Source organism: Otolemur garnettii, unplaced genomic scaffold (genome assembly GCF_000181295.1).
Source record: "Otolemur garnettii isolate 467f Iridium unplaced genomic scaffold, OtoGar3 scaffold00200, whole genome shotgun sequence".
NCBI classification, from domain to species: Eukaryota; Metazoa; Chordata; class Mammalia; order Primates; family Galagidae; genus Otolemur; species Otolemur garnettii.
Genome location: NW_003852595.1, coordinates 1,998,535 through 2,015,113, shown reverse-complemented (window position 1 = coordinate 2,015,113; position 16,579 = coordinate 1,998,535). Strand labels below are relative to the sequence as shown.

The 16,579-nt window shown below is 37.2% G+C and overlaps 1 protein-coding gene across 3 annotated transcripts in view; it reads right to left on the bottom strand.

Moving 5' to 3' along the window:
* Positions 1-16,579, bottom strand: part of GRIA4 (glutamate ionotropic receptor AMPA type subunit 4) — a 398,719-nt gene that overhangs the window by 49,324 nt on the left and 332,816 nt on the right. For 2 of the 3 annotated variants that reach the window (XM_003801165.2, XM_003801164.2), the window contains exons 9-11: positions 15,744-15,854; positions 8,062-8,268; positions 1,781-2,151 (exon numbers count right to left, since the gene is read on the bottom strand). In XM_003801165.2, the coding sequence (XP_003801213.1) occupies positions 1,781-2,151; positions 8,062-8,268; positions 15,744-15,854 (689 nt within the window). Of the gene's footprint in view, positions 1-1,780; positions 2,152-8,061; positions 8,269-14,418; positions 14,452-15,743; positions 15,855-16,579 lie in introns of those variants that run through there. The other variant, XM_012812294.1, reaches the window with a different exon arrangement.

Below are 16,579 nucleotides of genomic sequence, written 5' to 3'. Positions count from 1 at the left end.
TTAAGTGAATATTCCATATATAACCAGGATGTTGTATTTTATCTGATTGAATTAAGTGAATATTCCATATATAACCAGGATGTTGTATTTTATCTCATTGAACTTAATATTCCACATGTAACCAGGATGCTGCATTTTATCAGTAGCAGCAGTTTCTCTCAGTGGTAGAAAAAATGGCAACACATCTGAGCAACAAGTGGGGCCTTAGATTTGAGAAAAGTTGGTAGACACCATTCTGAGACTGAAGGAAAGACCGTCCCAGGACGGGTGTGGCACAGGCCAGGGTAAGGCTGGACCTGACGAGGGTCTCGCATTGGTCTCAAAGTGACCATAGTTCAGGTTTTTTGTTTGTTTGTTTGATATTCCATTTTGGAACAGAATGGAGGATGAGCCATGCCCAAAACATCTTTGTGAGAGAAATCAGGTGTTTTTCTTGCAAAAGAAGATAGTAACTAAGTGATGTCTTAGAGGTAAGTCAAAGAAAGCAGCCATCACTTCATGGATATGGAGAAACTGTCCATAAAACTCACTTGTTTGCATTGCTGGCTCTTGGCTCAAGGACCCACTGCTTAGCTTATTAAGCATTCTTAAGTAAGATAATTTACAGCTGGGACCTACTATGTTGACTCAGGTTTCGGGTAACTCCATGGCAGAAATCTCCCCGATAAGCCACACCGAATGAAAATCAAGTCCAACATTGGCTTTGGAAAAAGAGCAACAATAGCAAGAATAGAAAAAATTTTTTTGAAAAGGAGACAGAATGAAAATGAATCCTCTGCATTCTACAATTTGGATTTTGGTTTCCATCTGCTAAAACACTGGATAAAATATCAATCCTAAATGATTTCTTTTTCCTGAGCACTTAAAAAAATTCATTTTATTGTGACAAGAACACTTAACCTGAGACCTGCCCTCTTCAATTTGTAAGGGCGCAGTAAAGTATCCTTAGGTGCTTGTGTGGGGGCAGTGTGGCACTGGAGACCCTGCAAGGTCACGCGTTTTGCTTAACTGAAACTTCATGACTGTCGATAAGCAATGAAAATGGGGAATGTGCATAGAGCAGAATATTCTAGTCTCAAAAACAAAGGAAACGCTGCAGCCTGAAGAAACACAGATGGACCCAGAGGACATCAGCTGAGTGAAGTACTCCTGGCAAATATGGCACCAGGTATCTAAAACTCATAGAATCAAAAAGTGGAATGGTGGTTGCCAGGGGATGAGGGGAGGGGGAAATGGGGAGCAGATGCCAATCATTTATTTATTTATTTATTTATTTATTGGCAGTTTTTGGCCAGGGCCGAGTTTGAACCCACCACTTTCAGTATATGGGGCTGGCACCCTACTCCTTTGCGCCACAGGTGCTGCCCACAGATGCCAATCATTTAAATCTAAAAATTCCACGGGACTCACGGGTACACACCAAACTCAGCTGGCCTGCACCCAAGCACAGCAAACATTGTTTCACTTCCCAAAGAGAAAGTTTGATAAAAATATTCTTTTCCCTCTGACGGACTAATGAAATGATTTTTGAGAGTTCTCACAGGTTGCACAGTTTTCTTTCTATTGAGAAAGTTAATCTTTTTGATGTATCCCCATTTTGTGCTCACTGGGGAGAAACTGGCCACGGTATACACAGGGTAATTTGGGAATTGCAAGTTTTTTTCTGTGTTTCAAGTAGTGCTCCGTTTCCAAGAACATAACATGTAGAAAAATGCTTTGCACAACTTTAAGAATTACCAAAACTTGAGAAATCGGAGAACTTCAGAAGTTTGGAACTAACCTGGGTGAAATGTCACATCCTTGCTGCATAAAAGCCCCCAGGGAGAACCAGAGGCTGTTGAAGATGCCGAACTCGTTGGGAGGCTGGTCGCTGGGCCCTTCCTTTCCGTCCTCTGGCTCTTCTGTGTGCCACTCGTAGGGACTAAACCTGCTGACGAGGAACAAGACCACGCTGACCCCAATGTAGGCGAAGACTATGCACATCCAGATCTCATAGGCCAGAGGGTCCAGGAAGGAAAACACGCCCGGCTTCGACTTCTGAGGCTTTTTGATCATGATGGATATGCCCAGACTCATGAAGGGCTTGGAGAAGTCGATGACCTCCTCTCGTACCAAAGTGATCGTCAGAGGGGCAATAGCAATCTCTGCTTTCTGTAAGAGAAAAGACACAGGGAAACACGTAGCTTAATGGATTTCATGAAGCAATTAGGCTGGAGCGAGGCATTCAAAACCAGCCAGTTGGGCATTAATTCAGATTTGAATAAGCCTGGTAATATATACAAAGATGAATAATTTGTTTTCATATTACTTAAATTGCACGAAACATGTTTACTCATGCTAGCAATTAGAAGGAAGGTTGAGAAACAGAAAGAGTGGATCTGCAAAGATAACGACTCACATCACCGTATTAGTCTTTACGGATCTGGGACAGTGCCCAGGAAAAGGCTTACTAGTCTTTCCATACGGCTGACTCTCACTTTCTGACATTCTTGGCCAGGAATGTCACTATGCTGCAGCATTCACTGTTTTATTAGGAAGGTTGCTGCTGATTCATTAGTTGGCCATCCCTTAATGTTAGGAATTGCAAATTTCAAACAATCCTTTCTTTTTCATTCCTTTCCAGCTATGAAAAACCAATCATGAAGTCTGTGTTTGTATGATAAAAGAAAACTCTTTGTTTGACAACATTTTCCAACTCAGTGCACACACAAAAATTGGGACATTGACAATTTGTTTCTTGCTATTCACGTTTCACTTTCTCCTTTCACTTTTAGAAACAGTTTGGAAAATAGTGGATGTAATTCTCAGAAACCATGAGCGTCAGACAACAGCCTCCATGTTCAGTGTTCTATGATCCTGAGCAATTTCTTCTGAGCTTGTTTCCAAATCTCTAAAATGAAGACAGTTTTTTATCCTGTTTACCTGCTTGTGTTATTGTGATTATTTATGAAAAATCTTAATATGGTAATATCGAGTATTTATTGAGGGGGTACGTAGCTCATGCTGGCCTGATTTTTTTTTTTTATTAAATCCTCGCTGTGTACATTAATGCAGTCATGGGGTATAATGTGCTGGCTTTATATACAATTTGAAATATTTTCATCAAACTGGTTAACATTGGTCTGAATTTTTTCAATGGCTTTCATTTATCCCTCATAACAACCCGTGTCCATCATTGTTTAATAGATGACGAATCTGAGATTTATAGAGGGAAGTTTCACTCATCACAGAAGCGCTGGGATTTAGGCCTGGGCTATTTCTGTTAAATTACACTATCTCTAAAATCAAATGAAATAATGTATGGCATAAAAAGTCAACTGTCTAAAAATCTACAAATAAGATGGAGTTTTGATTATGTATTTTTAAAAGAAAATATTAGACATCCAAATAGAATCCAAGGACTCAGACATACACGTTTTTACATAGAGGCAGCCACCTACACACTCACGCCTTGGTATCCCTGGGCTCTGGGTGTGATACCACAGCCAGTGGCATGATACAAGGTAGCTGGTAAGTTAGGACGCAGACGAGGCTCTGCAGTTAAGTAAGAGAACGCATTCTAGGAAAAGCACTACATACCTCCTTGCTGGATGTTACTATGGTAACTTTGGAAGAACTCCCCTTGGCCACCTGGTGACCACAGTTGCAGACATTCAGCAATGAGGTATGTAATAATTTTTCTAGGATGAATCTGTGAACTTCTAAGATGAGATCCAGAACTTAATTGTCTGACCTTGTACACAAAAACCAGAATCATTGCCGGTAGGTTATTATTTTCTCTTAATTATAGTTATCATTTGCATAACTTTTATTATACAAGTGGATATAACACTAGCTATGGAAAAATTCGTATAGAAAAGGAGATGTAGGCTTGGCGCCTATAGCTCAACCGGCTAAGGCGCCAGCCACGTACACCTAAGGTGGCGGGTTCGAATCCCCAGCCCAGACCCGCCAAACAACAATGACGGCTGCAACCAAAAAATAGCCGGGCGTTGTGGTGGGCGCCTGTGGTCCCAGCTACTTGGGAGGCTGAGGCAGGAGACTCGCTTGAGCCCAGGAGTTGGAGGTTGCTGTGAGCTGTGTTGCCATGGCACTCTGCCCAGGGGGACAGCTTGAGGCTCTGTCTCAAAAAAAAATAAAAAAATAAAAAAAAAAAGAAAAGGAGATGTAGCACATTTTAGAAAGTTATCTCTATTCTTATCATCTATTCTTGTCTTTTCTCTCTATATGTTCCATTAGACTTTGTCCCGTGAATAATATTTTTACTTTTTTTAGTCGGGTAATACAGAACATTATGTTGTATAATTTCTTTTCTCAAAGGAACGCAAATACTTTTCTATTTCAACATACAAATTAAAAATGTTTTAATGGTTGCAAATATTCTATTATGTAAAAAGGGCAAAATTTGCTCTATTAATTTCTTACTTTGGAGGGGATATGCATACATGCTGTTTCCAGTCTTATAAAATTTAAAACAGTGATGCTGTGAACAATTTTGAAGATTAGTCCTTGCACATGCATTTTTTAATTAAGATAAATTTCTAGAAATGGAATTGCTGTTCTAAATGCTAATGGCCTTTTTTAAAGCTCATGATTTCTTTTTGCTCAATGTTTTTCCAGAAAGATGACATGAATTTCTGCTCTCACCAGCACTGTGTAAAGTCATGTTCAGCACTAAGCCCAGGGATGCCCTGCTTATCTTTATTCTTATTGCATTGTATTAATTTGAATTTATTTTATAAAAATAAATACCTACTTTTACCTTTTATGTTTTAATAAAACATAAAATAAAAATATACATAATATGTATAAAACAATATAAAAATAAATACCTACTTTTACCTTTTATGTTTTACCTGTCATAATCTGCTCCCAGTTTTTCATATTGAGTGTTCATTTTTTACTTCCTATTTTGTGACCACTTTTAAACATTTATTAACATTAAATAATGTTAAAATTATTAACATGTATTTTCCACATGTATTGCAATTATTTTTCCAATCATTAATGGTTTCTTAGTTCAGGGTGTTTTCTTGTAATATACAGGTTTTAAATTTTGTTGTAGCCATATAAACTTATTTTTTGTGTGTCCGCCTTTAATTTCATGATTTAGAAAAATCATTGACATATGAATATTCCAAGTACATATTTTATTCTAGCCACTATAATCCCGCTATAATTTTTTGGCATATTCCATAATGAATCATTATAAAACTGTTAATTTTTCCAAGTAATTGTCCTGCTGTTTCAACAGGAATAAGTGAATAACGTATTTTTCCACTGACTTGAAATGCCGCCTTTCACATACTCCATTTTTCTAGGTAGTATCCTCTGAAACTTTTTACATAATTATGCAAGTTAGCACTGAGGAAGGAAGATGTCTTAAAGGAAAGACATAGGAAGGAAAATGAAGGTGATCCCTGCACAGAAAACTCAATGCAAGAGAAGGCCAACATTGGATGAAAGGGGGTCACAGCGGTGTTCACTAAGGGACACCTTTGAAAGGTCTAGGAGCAGGGAGAGTTTGAAAAGAGATCAGCAAAGAGACTGGATACTTGTGAACTTTATCTGCTAACCCTGGGGATGTCCTGTGCACCTTGTCTGATCACCTCTCAGTGATTTGCAAGCTTCAGTAAAATATCTCCTGCAAGAGCTTAATGAGGTTTGGATTTTGAGCATTACTGGAGTGAGGCTAATGATTCAGCATCTTCCTACACACCACAGAAATGGTGCGAAGGGGCCACAGAATGTGCTTTGAGAACTATTACCTTGGATTAAAAAAAATACACACAAGTATGGCAGGGCCCAGGAGCTGGCCCAGGAGAAGAAACAAACCACAGGAAACCAGAGGGCACTTCCTGTAGTGCACAGGTGCAGCAGCAAAAAGGACCTGAGGGTGTAGTGAGGTTCTGAGCTTCGGGGTTCCCTGTGGCTGTGTTGGGTTACATTGGAATGTTTCCCAGACATAACAATTATAGTAACAAAGCCTGTGAAGAGGAAAGTTAAAAAAAATTTCTGTCTAATAGGATTTGTATGCTAGAAGAGAATGGATCAAGTCTTATCTAGGGCCCTAGCATTCATGTATGTGTTAGCAGTTAAGAAAGGAAAAAAAAGTTGAGAAGCGAGTACAGACTTTGCAGATCTCAAGATGGAAAGTACCAAGTCTGTGGCCTGTAGGAGGCATGGAAGAAAATTCCTTTTGAGAAAGTGGACAGTTCAAGTGTCAAGATTGAGGCCTTTACAATTCACCGATGGGCTGACTAAGGAATATGATGATATGTTATATGTTATCTTTTCCTGAGCACTATATGACTTTGAGACTATTGGTTACAGTGACAGGTATATTACCGATATAAGTTTTTGTTGATTATGTAATTCTCTTCATATTATTTGTTTTCATTGTTTAAATAATTTCTTTTAAATAAAATGGGGTCAGAACACTAACATGAGGCTTCCCAGTGGGTCGGAACTCTAGAAGACAGATATGCAATACATGCCCCAGAAAGTAACTCAGGTGAGTCATGAAATCCACAACTAATTCTTAATCCAAGAATGATTTTTTTAGATGAAATACTCTAGAGTGTTTTCTGAAGGAAATGAATTACTGTAGTTCTAACAACTTGGGTAATGTTCACATCTAAAATTTGCTTACTAAATCAAAAGTTTAAAATATTAACCAAAGAGCAAATGCATCAGGAATACTTTTTCTTTTGAATTTAAAGCTCACTTGGAAACTGTCGATGAACCGTGTGGTGAAATATTTTTTGTTTTTTTTTAACTGCATTTTCTTTTTCTCATTTAAGGTCACCTAAGCAGTCAGCAATTCTTTCCCATCAATATAAAACTAACCATTTTTCTTTATAATGTCAAACAATTTCCTCTTTCTGCTGAGGTTTTAGCTACTACACTGTACAGTGCAAAGAGTGTTCCCTGCTTCACGGCCGAAGAAGCAAGACGCAGAATCAAGACACTATTGAGCTGCAGTTCGGGCTCAGAAGTGAGTCCTCCTGTGACTTCAGTTATGTTCTAAATCTTTCTGTCTTTACTCTTTTCAGCAGAAGCAATGACCCTCTGTGTCATTCTTCATTTCAAAGGGGTCTTGTGGGGATTAATCAGATAGAGTATGCTTTGAAGGTGAAATATCAGTAGACTCTTAGGAAATTTCAGAATACATTTCAAGTGTATGTCATTTTTATTGGTTACTTGATGAATAGAGCTTATTGTGAGCTATGGGGTTGGTTTCTGGGCTTTTGAAGTATGTTACCATCACCAGCATGTGGTAAATGCTGTTTTTTTTAAAAATTATTTTTATTAAATTGTAACTTTGTACATTGAAGCATTTATGGGGTTCAGGGTACTGCTTTGATATACAACGTGAAATGTTTACATTGAACCAAGTAACATGTCCATCACAATTATACTCATTTCTTAATAGTTTTGAAATGTATCATTGCATCATGCACATTAGGTGAGGTGCCCCCAAATGCCCTGATAACTGCCAGTTTGATTCTGACACTTTGCAGTGGGAGCTGAAAAGACCCGTCATGATCTCGTCCTGATTCAGGCAGGAACATCTATGCTATTTTGCTCATCACCACGAGTGCATTCAAGGAAAGGGCACACAGTGCTCCCGTGTGAGGTCCACTTTGAAATAAATTACAGCCTTGGTGTTTTCTATGTATGCTAGTATGACAGAACGATGGCACTGCATACATTTCAAATTTACTGTGTTCAGCAGAATTGGAAGAATTTCATGTTACTGATGAATAGATGCTAACGTAGTGTAGTAACTGCTTCACCAAGTCCTGAAAAGATACCGGTGAGTAATCACAAACAACAGGGTATGACGATTTTGTAGTTACTACGTGTCAGTTTCTGTCACTGTTTGTGACTTTCAATATTAATGAAATAGAGAAACATCTGAATACCTCTGAACATAGGTGCAAATTTGAAAAAAGAAAAATAACCCAGTAATGACATGTTTGCCAAGTGACACGTGTCTAAGTGAAAAGAAGTTCCAGACTTGGATAAGAAAAGCCTCCACTAAATGGATTTACCTACCCCATAAACAAGCTCTCCAACCATCCCATTCCAGATTTTGGTGTCTGCGTCCCTTGCTCCGTATTTCCCATCAGGGACGATGGCGATTTTATACTTGATCCCAATATGTTTTGCAATTTCAGATGCCAAATCTACGCAGTAGCCTTCATACTTGTCATTTCCTTCGAACATTTCGTGATTTTTCTTGTACATGACATACGGGGATTCCTATAACGAGAGAAGCAGAACTGTAAAGGAGAAATTATACAACATTGGAAAAACCTCAGGTAACTTTCCAGGCTCAGAATTTGACAAAAAGAGTCAAAAACAACAAAAAGTGTTGGTACATCAACTGATTTTGTGTAGCTAGGAGTCATTAATGAAACCTGAGTAAATATGCTTAGAAGATATTACATGGCTTACACTGGATACTAAAAGTGACATCTTTAATTTTCTATTAAGTGATTATTATTACATACCTAGTACTGGGATGGTGACAGGAAAACTGTTAAGAATTGTCTAGAGAAGCATAAATATCTTCTTTGGCTATGAAATTAGTATTTCCAAAATATCTTGTAAAGTTAAAAACTGTTTAGTAATCAGCTTAATGTAACGAAAGACTCATTCAGTCCCGCAGGTCGTCATGTGCTCCACTGTCCTTGGGCGTGATAACCTGTGCCGTCCTTAGGGAAGGGCTATCTGTGGGCATCGTTTTTTTTTTAATCTCTAATGTTTAGCAAGATGCCAGTCTCAGAGTGGATAGTTGCAGCATAAATACTCAACGACGAGATAAATAAATGGTTTTAAAATTCTTATATAGTTATTTGCATTGCTTTCCTAATGTCCAACATTTTGGCTTTAAATATAGTTTGTGCTGAATCAATTTGAATTGCATTACACAATATCTCCCTGGTGGAATCTAATAATTTTCCTTCAATTGTGATGAACACCCACTTCACATGATATACCCATTTATTTTTCTAAGCAAGTGAAATAAAAAATAAGAAGAAGAGTTATTAGTATTGCTTTCCTAATGTTGCATGGTATTTTGGCTTTAAACGTTGGTGACTAAGAACTACTAGACGGTTTTCAGTTACAGACAGACAGACACACACACACACCTCTAAATCAAACCATTTTAACAAAGGCATGAATTAAAGAGACCTATTAGCTAAAAAGCACCTGATTTTACAAATGGCACCTATAGCTGCCAACCAGAAGGTAGGCCTGGGGAACGTGTGACATGAAGAGTGTTCCTGCTGAGGGCTCAGTGTCCCCAGTCATCAGCAACAGGACGCGATCGCCTATGGCCACAGCATAAATTATATTGTAACATTCATTAGCAATCTCTCAAAATAATCTTCTGTTTTCCCCAGCAAATTTGTAATTGAGAAACCGGAACTTGCTCTTGGAATTCTGGATGAGAAGATAATTTGCTTTGTATAAATAACAAGCAGTCTACACTAATTCTGATTTTAGGTACTTTACAAAGGTAAAAACCTAAAAAACACTTTTTAACATAAATTATATGATATTTTCTTTTCTCATAGATCTCCTAAATAATTTCACAAAGGGAAATTGTCCAGAATTGGTCCTTTTATTGTTTTCTTAAATTCTGCCTTCAATTGGCATGGTCACATGATCCATAAGTCTCTTACTGTTTTGAATTTGGTGAATATTCTAAGCTTGGGATTGGTTAGAAGAAGGTGTCCTCTACTCATAAAATTAAGACAACAGTGTCTTTTTTATATAAATGATAATTATTTATTAGCTTCCAGAAAACATTGTGCAAATATAAGGGATTTAGCAATTTGTAAATGTGGTTATGAAAACTGGTGAGCTGTTGAAATGTGTTATTAATTGCTAAAATATGCTATAGTTATTATAAGCTAATTCTTGTAATGAAGAATTTGCTCCAATAAGAGCTGCATGCTTATTATTTAATTAAACATTTATTAAGCACTCACTGCGTGCCAGGCGGTTTGCTGGGAGCTAGGTATACAAAGGTAAATAAAATGTGCCCTTTGTTCTTTTGTGATCAAAATCATTGTAAATTCTTTATAATAAGGGCAAATGAGTGTAAGGTGTGGAGGAAAACAGTAAAATACATCTAGTAATGAAGAGTGATAGTTCTAACTCATGTGGTGTTTGCTCTGTAGCAGGTGGAACCCTCAGGTCTCTGTATCATTTTGTTTATTTCTCACACTGACACCTTAAGGTGGGCATTTCCCATTTTGCAGGTGGAAAAAATGAATATTCAGGGATGTTAAACCAGTTGTTCAAGTTCACACAGAGCTAACAAGTGTCAAAGGTGAAAGTTAGGCCTGTGTTCTGAAATATCTGTTAATTTTTGAAGCTATTATTTGGTTCATCAAAATATATGCAACTAATTAAAGTTTCAAATGATTTAATAAGAGAGGGAACAAGATTAAAGAAAGGCATTTCTGCATTTTTAGTGAATGAAATTCTTTATATGGTCTTTTGAGTAAACATTGCAAATAAAACCTTTCATTTCTCATCATAGTGTCTGGCACATACAGGGCACTAAATAAAAAGAGATAAATATTAACAAGCGCTATGTTGCCTCTTCTGAAGCCAGAGTATGTCTATATGAGTAAAATATTTATTTAATGTCACCTTTAATTCCCTCCCCCCCATACTGGGAGACCCGTAAGATCTTTATTTTCCTGAAAAACAAACCAACAAAGGCTAGGAAAACCTTCCACGGACTGGATATGTGATGGGAAATTTAGCTAGACGTTTGCATATTCAGAGGCATAAACCACTGGTGAGGTTCAGGATTAGAGGGATGCTTGTGGCATGGGACGAACGGCAGGGCCACACCGGGGAGGTGGGAAGAACAAGGGAGGGGAAAGGCCAGGCTCTTCCTGAGCAGAGGCTCTCGTGGGGACTTGCTCTCCCAATTTATCTCAGTGTATCTCGTTTTGCTTTTTATTCACGTCCAATCCAAATGAATAACAGATCCTCACTGTCCTCCCCACTGCCTCCATTCCCTCATCCTCAATCTGACTGGTTTTCTGCAAGTATCTCTTCAAACAGTGCCTATGGGGAGAATGAATACGAAGTTTGGGGGCTTATCATGGGTGAAGGAAACATCACATCTTTTCAACATAATAAAAAGATGAATTCTAGCAGGTCATTAAGGAGAATTTGTGGGGCATCTTTGCAAAGCAGCCTTACGAAGTCCCAAGTGCTAAGAGTATTGCCTTAACAGTGTGCCTTGCTCTGTGGGAGAGTATTTCCCAGACGTCACTTTAATGCTTTACTTCTTAGTGAGTTTGAGTTTGCTAAGACAATTGTCATAAGGTATGTTGTACATCTTCTCTGCTATTTTAGGGAAGTAGTCCTTTTGTCTAAGGCTGTTACATTAGGATTGCTTACAAAAATATTTGTCTCAATGATTGTCAGTGAATGAATTATAATTTTCTTAAGGAGACATTTTTGGGATTATTTGTATTTAGCAAAAGTGAAATTATATTTATTAGAAAGGCTTCAAGATTCTGTAAACATCAGAAATGGAATTGTTACAATTGTTATTGAAAACTGTTACAAATAATAAAATTTTTTATTTGCTTTTCTTTAAAAAATCTTAAAGACGTAGATAATTTATCCCGTGGATAAAATTCATAAGCATGGAAATTTAGATGTTATATTCAATTTAGAAAAGGTGACTAAATATAATGGCTGTAAAGTTTTAACTTTAGCCAAAATAATTTATTTAAAAGCTAAATTAAATTATAAGCCCTTCAAGAGGAGGTATATGTAGGAGGAGGAAATTAATATTTAATACGAGGAAGAAAATACATTTTTATTTTCTGTAAATATGTACACATATGTACATATGTATATTGTAAGTCAGTACTGCATGTGTATGTTACATATGCAAATGTGCACGCTTACGTGTGTTACATATGCAAATGTGCACGCTTACGTGTGTTACATATGCAAATGTGCACGCTTACGTGTGTTACATATGTAAATGTGCACACTGACATGTGTTATATATGCAAATGTACACCCTTACAGTGTTGCTAGAAAACCACACAGAGGGAAGATACTTGTCAAACATCTCATAGACAGTACAAAAAATGGCCTCTGGAAAGACCAGGTGTGATTGCTAAATTTGCTTTTAGGCTTGTAATATAATTCTGATGTTGGTGTGAATAAATTTGGTTTTATGGAAAATTTTCCTAAAGAAAAATGTAATGTTCATAAGCCAAGAAATTTCTCTGTGGCTGAGTCATGAGTCACAGGCGTCTCTGCTCTTCAGTAGCAAAGGTCTGGGGGGAAATGCCCGTCTGAATTGTCACTGCATCACCTCTCCTTCTCCGGGTGTGCCATCGCCAAGAAAGGAGTGAGATTACAGAGGCAAACACTGCTGTCCCTCCCCCAAGTCCTACTGTCAAAGATCTTTTCTTCAGTGGCTGGACATATCCAAACTGCGCACACAGATGTGGCTTCCCTAGATTGCTTACAAAAATGGTTACTTTAAATGCAAAAAAATCAAATCAGTGCAGTCACGGTCATGAATTTTACAAATTTTATAAAAATTTTAGTAAGACAAAGATAAAAAGCAATGATATTGTCATTTTTATTTCCTATTTAGTTTTCGCTATGTTAAATTTGTTACTCAGAATAAACTTATTTTTTTTTTTTTTTTGAGACAGAGCCTCAAGCTGTCCCCCTGGGTAGAGTGCCGTGGCATTACAGCTCACAGCAACCTCCAACTCCTGGGCTCAAGCGAGTCTCCTGCCTCCGCCTCCCAAGTAGCTGGGACCACAGGCGCCCGCCACAACGTCCGGCTATTTTTTGGTTGCAGCCGTCATTGTTGTTTGGCGGGTCCAGGCTGGGGATTCGAACCCGCCACCTTAGTTGTACGTGGCTGGTGCCTCAGCCAGTTGAGCTATAGGCGCCGAGCCTAAACTTATTATTAAAATGAAGGTCGTGTTATAGATATATGAGGCTTTTAAAAGAAAAAATAACCTTCAAAAAACATAGGAAGCTAATGCCACATTTTATTTATAAAAGGCAGCTGATGTAATTATTTATTATGTTTATTGCCTGCTTCCTTCACTGGACTGCAAGTTCCATGGAGGGGACAGATCTCTCTCTGTCTGTTCTCTGAAGCATCCCCAGGGCTTATACAGCTGAGCCTCACAAACAGCAGACACTCAACAAATATTTATAAATAGCTGAATTTATCAATCAATTTTATTTAACAATAGCATATATCATTACAGTATATCAACATGTAAATAACAACATACACAAAGGAAAGACAAATGGAAGAACAGCAACACCGTATCAATTTCAGTCAAAGTGAGTGATTTCCAGGGACCTCTCTGCTGTCTTCTGTATCTGGATATCCCTACGGCACATATGACAGACTCTAGCCAGTTCTCCCTGTTCTGAGAGTGCTCAACTGAATTTGGGGGATTATTACATGCTTATGCCAATATCTCATTCATCAGTGAGGAACTGTATTTTTTTCAAAATGAATGAGGTGGTGGGGATGCGACAGGCTTTGGGCTACCATTTTCAACAAAAGCAAAGACAAGGAACATCTCAGGGAAAGGATTCTAGTATGTCTTTTTGAATTACTGAGCGATTATGTAGTTGCAAATATATTTTAATCCAAAAAGATAAATACTAGTATTGCACTATTTCGATAGCAAAAATATTGATGGCATCACCATCCAACAGGTAACTTTACAGAATATTCTTTATATACAGGAAACAGTTGGATGTGTTCAGTCATTTGCACTGATGTTTTGATAGCATGCTTCCTGAAAACTAGCCATGCTTGCAAAGTTAATTCAGCATTTTAGTTTTAAGATTTATACATCTAGCCCTCTTAATAACAGGGAGGGGAAGGAAATTTTTTACATTACACCTAGAATGCACATTAAAACACTGCATTTCACACAGAACAGGCAAATTTCAAAAAATTGTTAAAGAAAACAACCACATATGTTCAGAAAACATGCACATAAATTCAGAGATGTTTACTTATAGAAAAATCTACCCTTGGAAATAGAAGTGATATAATTCCATCATTTACATACAGTGACCTCATTTCAAGATATAGGTGGGAATTGATATGTCAGAATCTCTGTGTGATTCTTTTTCAACATCTATTTATTTTCTTGAGAAAGATGAGGATTACTTCTTCTTTTGTTCTAGGATCTCAGAAAAGTCACAGAACTTTAAAAATTTTTTTTCTTTTCTGGTAGTCCAGAGTTGATCATCCAAGAAGTATCCCACATGAAAAATAAGCTTAAATTTACTACACTGGAGACCAAGACTTGAGCCTTAGTTAGGAATGGTCGAACAGCGTGGAACTCTTTTCGTTCTTGATCAATTTCTTAAAATAGGGTTCTTCATCAGAGGCTGCAAAGAGGAGGACTGTACTGAAGTATGACTTTCCATTACTGTGTCTTTTTTTAAGGAAAAGAAATATATATATATATTGCTTTTCAAGTCCCATGCACATATTACACAATTCAGTGAGAAGGTTTACACGCAAATGGCTGTTGGTTGTTTATAGTCTAAAATCATAAACTATGATCAAGGCTTGTCAAATTACATTAAATAACTAGCTGGTGATGCAACACAGATAAACTAATTTCAACATTTGAAAGCTTCTCTCTGGAGTTCTCATGCGTTGACCTCAATGTCACTTTTGGAAACAACCCGACATTACTAAAAAGCTAAAACTAAAATTACATAAGCTAGAAACTAAATTACATAAAATATTTTCATTTTATTTAGAGTAAGGAAGGGCTTCTGTAAATAATTTAAGACATGTTTTGCCTACAGAGACAGTGAGCTGAGAATATATAATGTTATATTAGATGGAAAAGGTCACCGATTGTTGATCTCCTTTGACTTGTATTGACTCTAAAGGGCATGTTTGACTTTGGAAGAGAAAAATATATAACATATTCTATTATTTAAAAGGTAATTTCATGAGACTCTCTTTGAAAAAGCAGTCTTAGAATTTAGAGGACTTTTCATTTCATGATGCGACCCAGTGAAATATTTTTCTTAATTCCTGAAAGTTCTATAAATTAAATGGTGTGTTTCTCATTGGTCAATGAGAAAAATAATCGGTGCAAAACAAACTCTTTTTACATTAAAAATAAAGTAAAACTAAATTAATTTCTAAAGCATTTAGTTATATAAAACATGCTCATTAAGACCTTCACATTCATGTCTCTACTACTGTAAACAGACAACGCAAACCACTACCCAATGATTAGGCTAACTGGAAACTCACTGTTAGCTGTTATTACATCGATGTTTAAAAAAAACATAATAACAACAATAATGTGATATTTTTATGTGATTGGTTGTTGACCTTTGCCACGTTGGTTGTTCTGTGTTTTAGGGTCTTAGTGTTTCATACATTTCCAACTAGAGTTTGACAGTCTCACTTTTTAACATTTGAGCATTTTTCCAAGAACAATAATACAACAAAAGATAATACAAATAAAAGTACTAAAGGTACTCAGATCTCGGGATGAACCTACCCCAAGCCTCAGTGGACTTCTGTGGATCAGAACACCCGTGTTATCACTGCTAAGATGCAGCTCTCACCCTCCCTGCTCATCCCCATAGCCAGGGCGTCAAACCTGCCTGTGGACGAGACGGAACACCATAAAGCTTAGACCAAAACTTACCATAATTGTGGTTACAACCACTGTTCTGTTCTCAATAGCTGCTGTGTCATTGCCAAGAGTGGGTACATCTTGAATCAAGACTAATTTATCCATATCGTTCCAGTAACCAACCTGCAAAATAGAGAAAATGCTTGAAAATGTATTTTGGAAAACTTTATTCTAGTTTTTCTTAGAACAATATAAAGGGGTATACATGAGTAAGCAAGCAAAAACAAATTTAAAAAAACATGTAAAAAAAAGTTTGAAAGTTTTCTTAATGGATGATGAGCCAGTTTTTCTGGTGTTGAGGATACTCCTTTGTTATATAACTGGCAAAGTTATAATTTGCATTCATGGAGTAGCCACGACATTGGCGCAGAGTGGTTCCAAAAGGAATCCAGACACAGAGGGAGTGTTACTTGGTGTTGTCCTCTGTTCTGGCGAGATGGACTGGCATGCCTTGAGATTACCTTGCACGACTTTATCAATAAAGTTACACGTCATATGGTAAAGGGCATAGCCATACTTATTAAAGAAAACATGTATAGGATATGTTCAAGCAAAGGAAATGTGCATATTTTTAAACCCGTTTTAGAAACTGTTGTTGGCGTGATATAACCTAGCAACAGGTAAGAACCTTAACATTTCTGAAATGCTGCCAATGTTGGAGAAAGAACAGTGGTTTCACATTTAAATTTATATTTTTTTGCATTTTAAAATTATGATATTATTTTTCTCTTTTAGAAGTAAAACAAGCACTTTATCATAAAAAATTAAGTGGCTCGGTGCCTGTGGCTCAAGCGGCTAAGGCGCCAGCCACATACACCTAAGGTGGCGGGTTCGAATCCCCAGCCCAG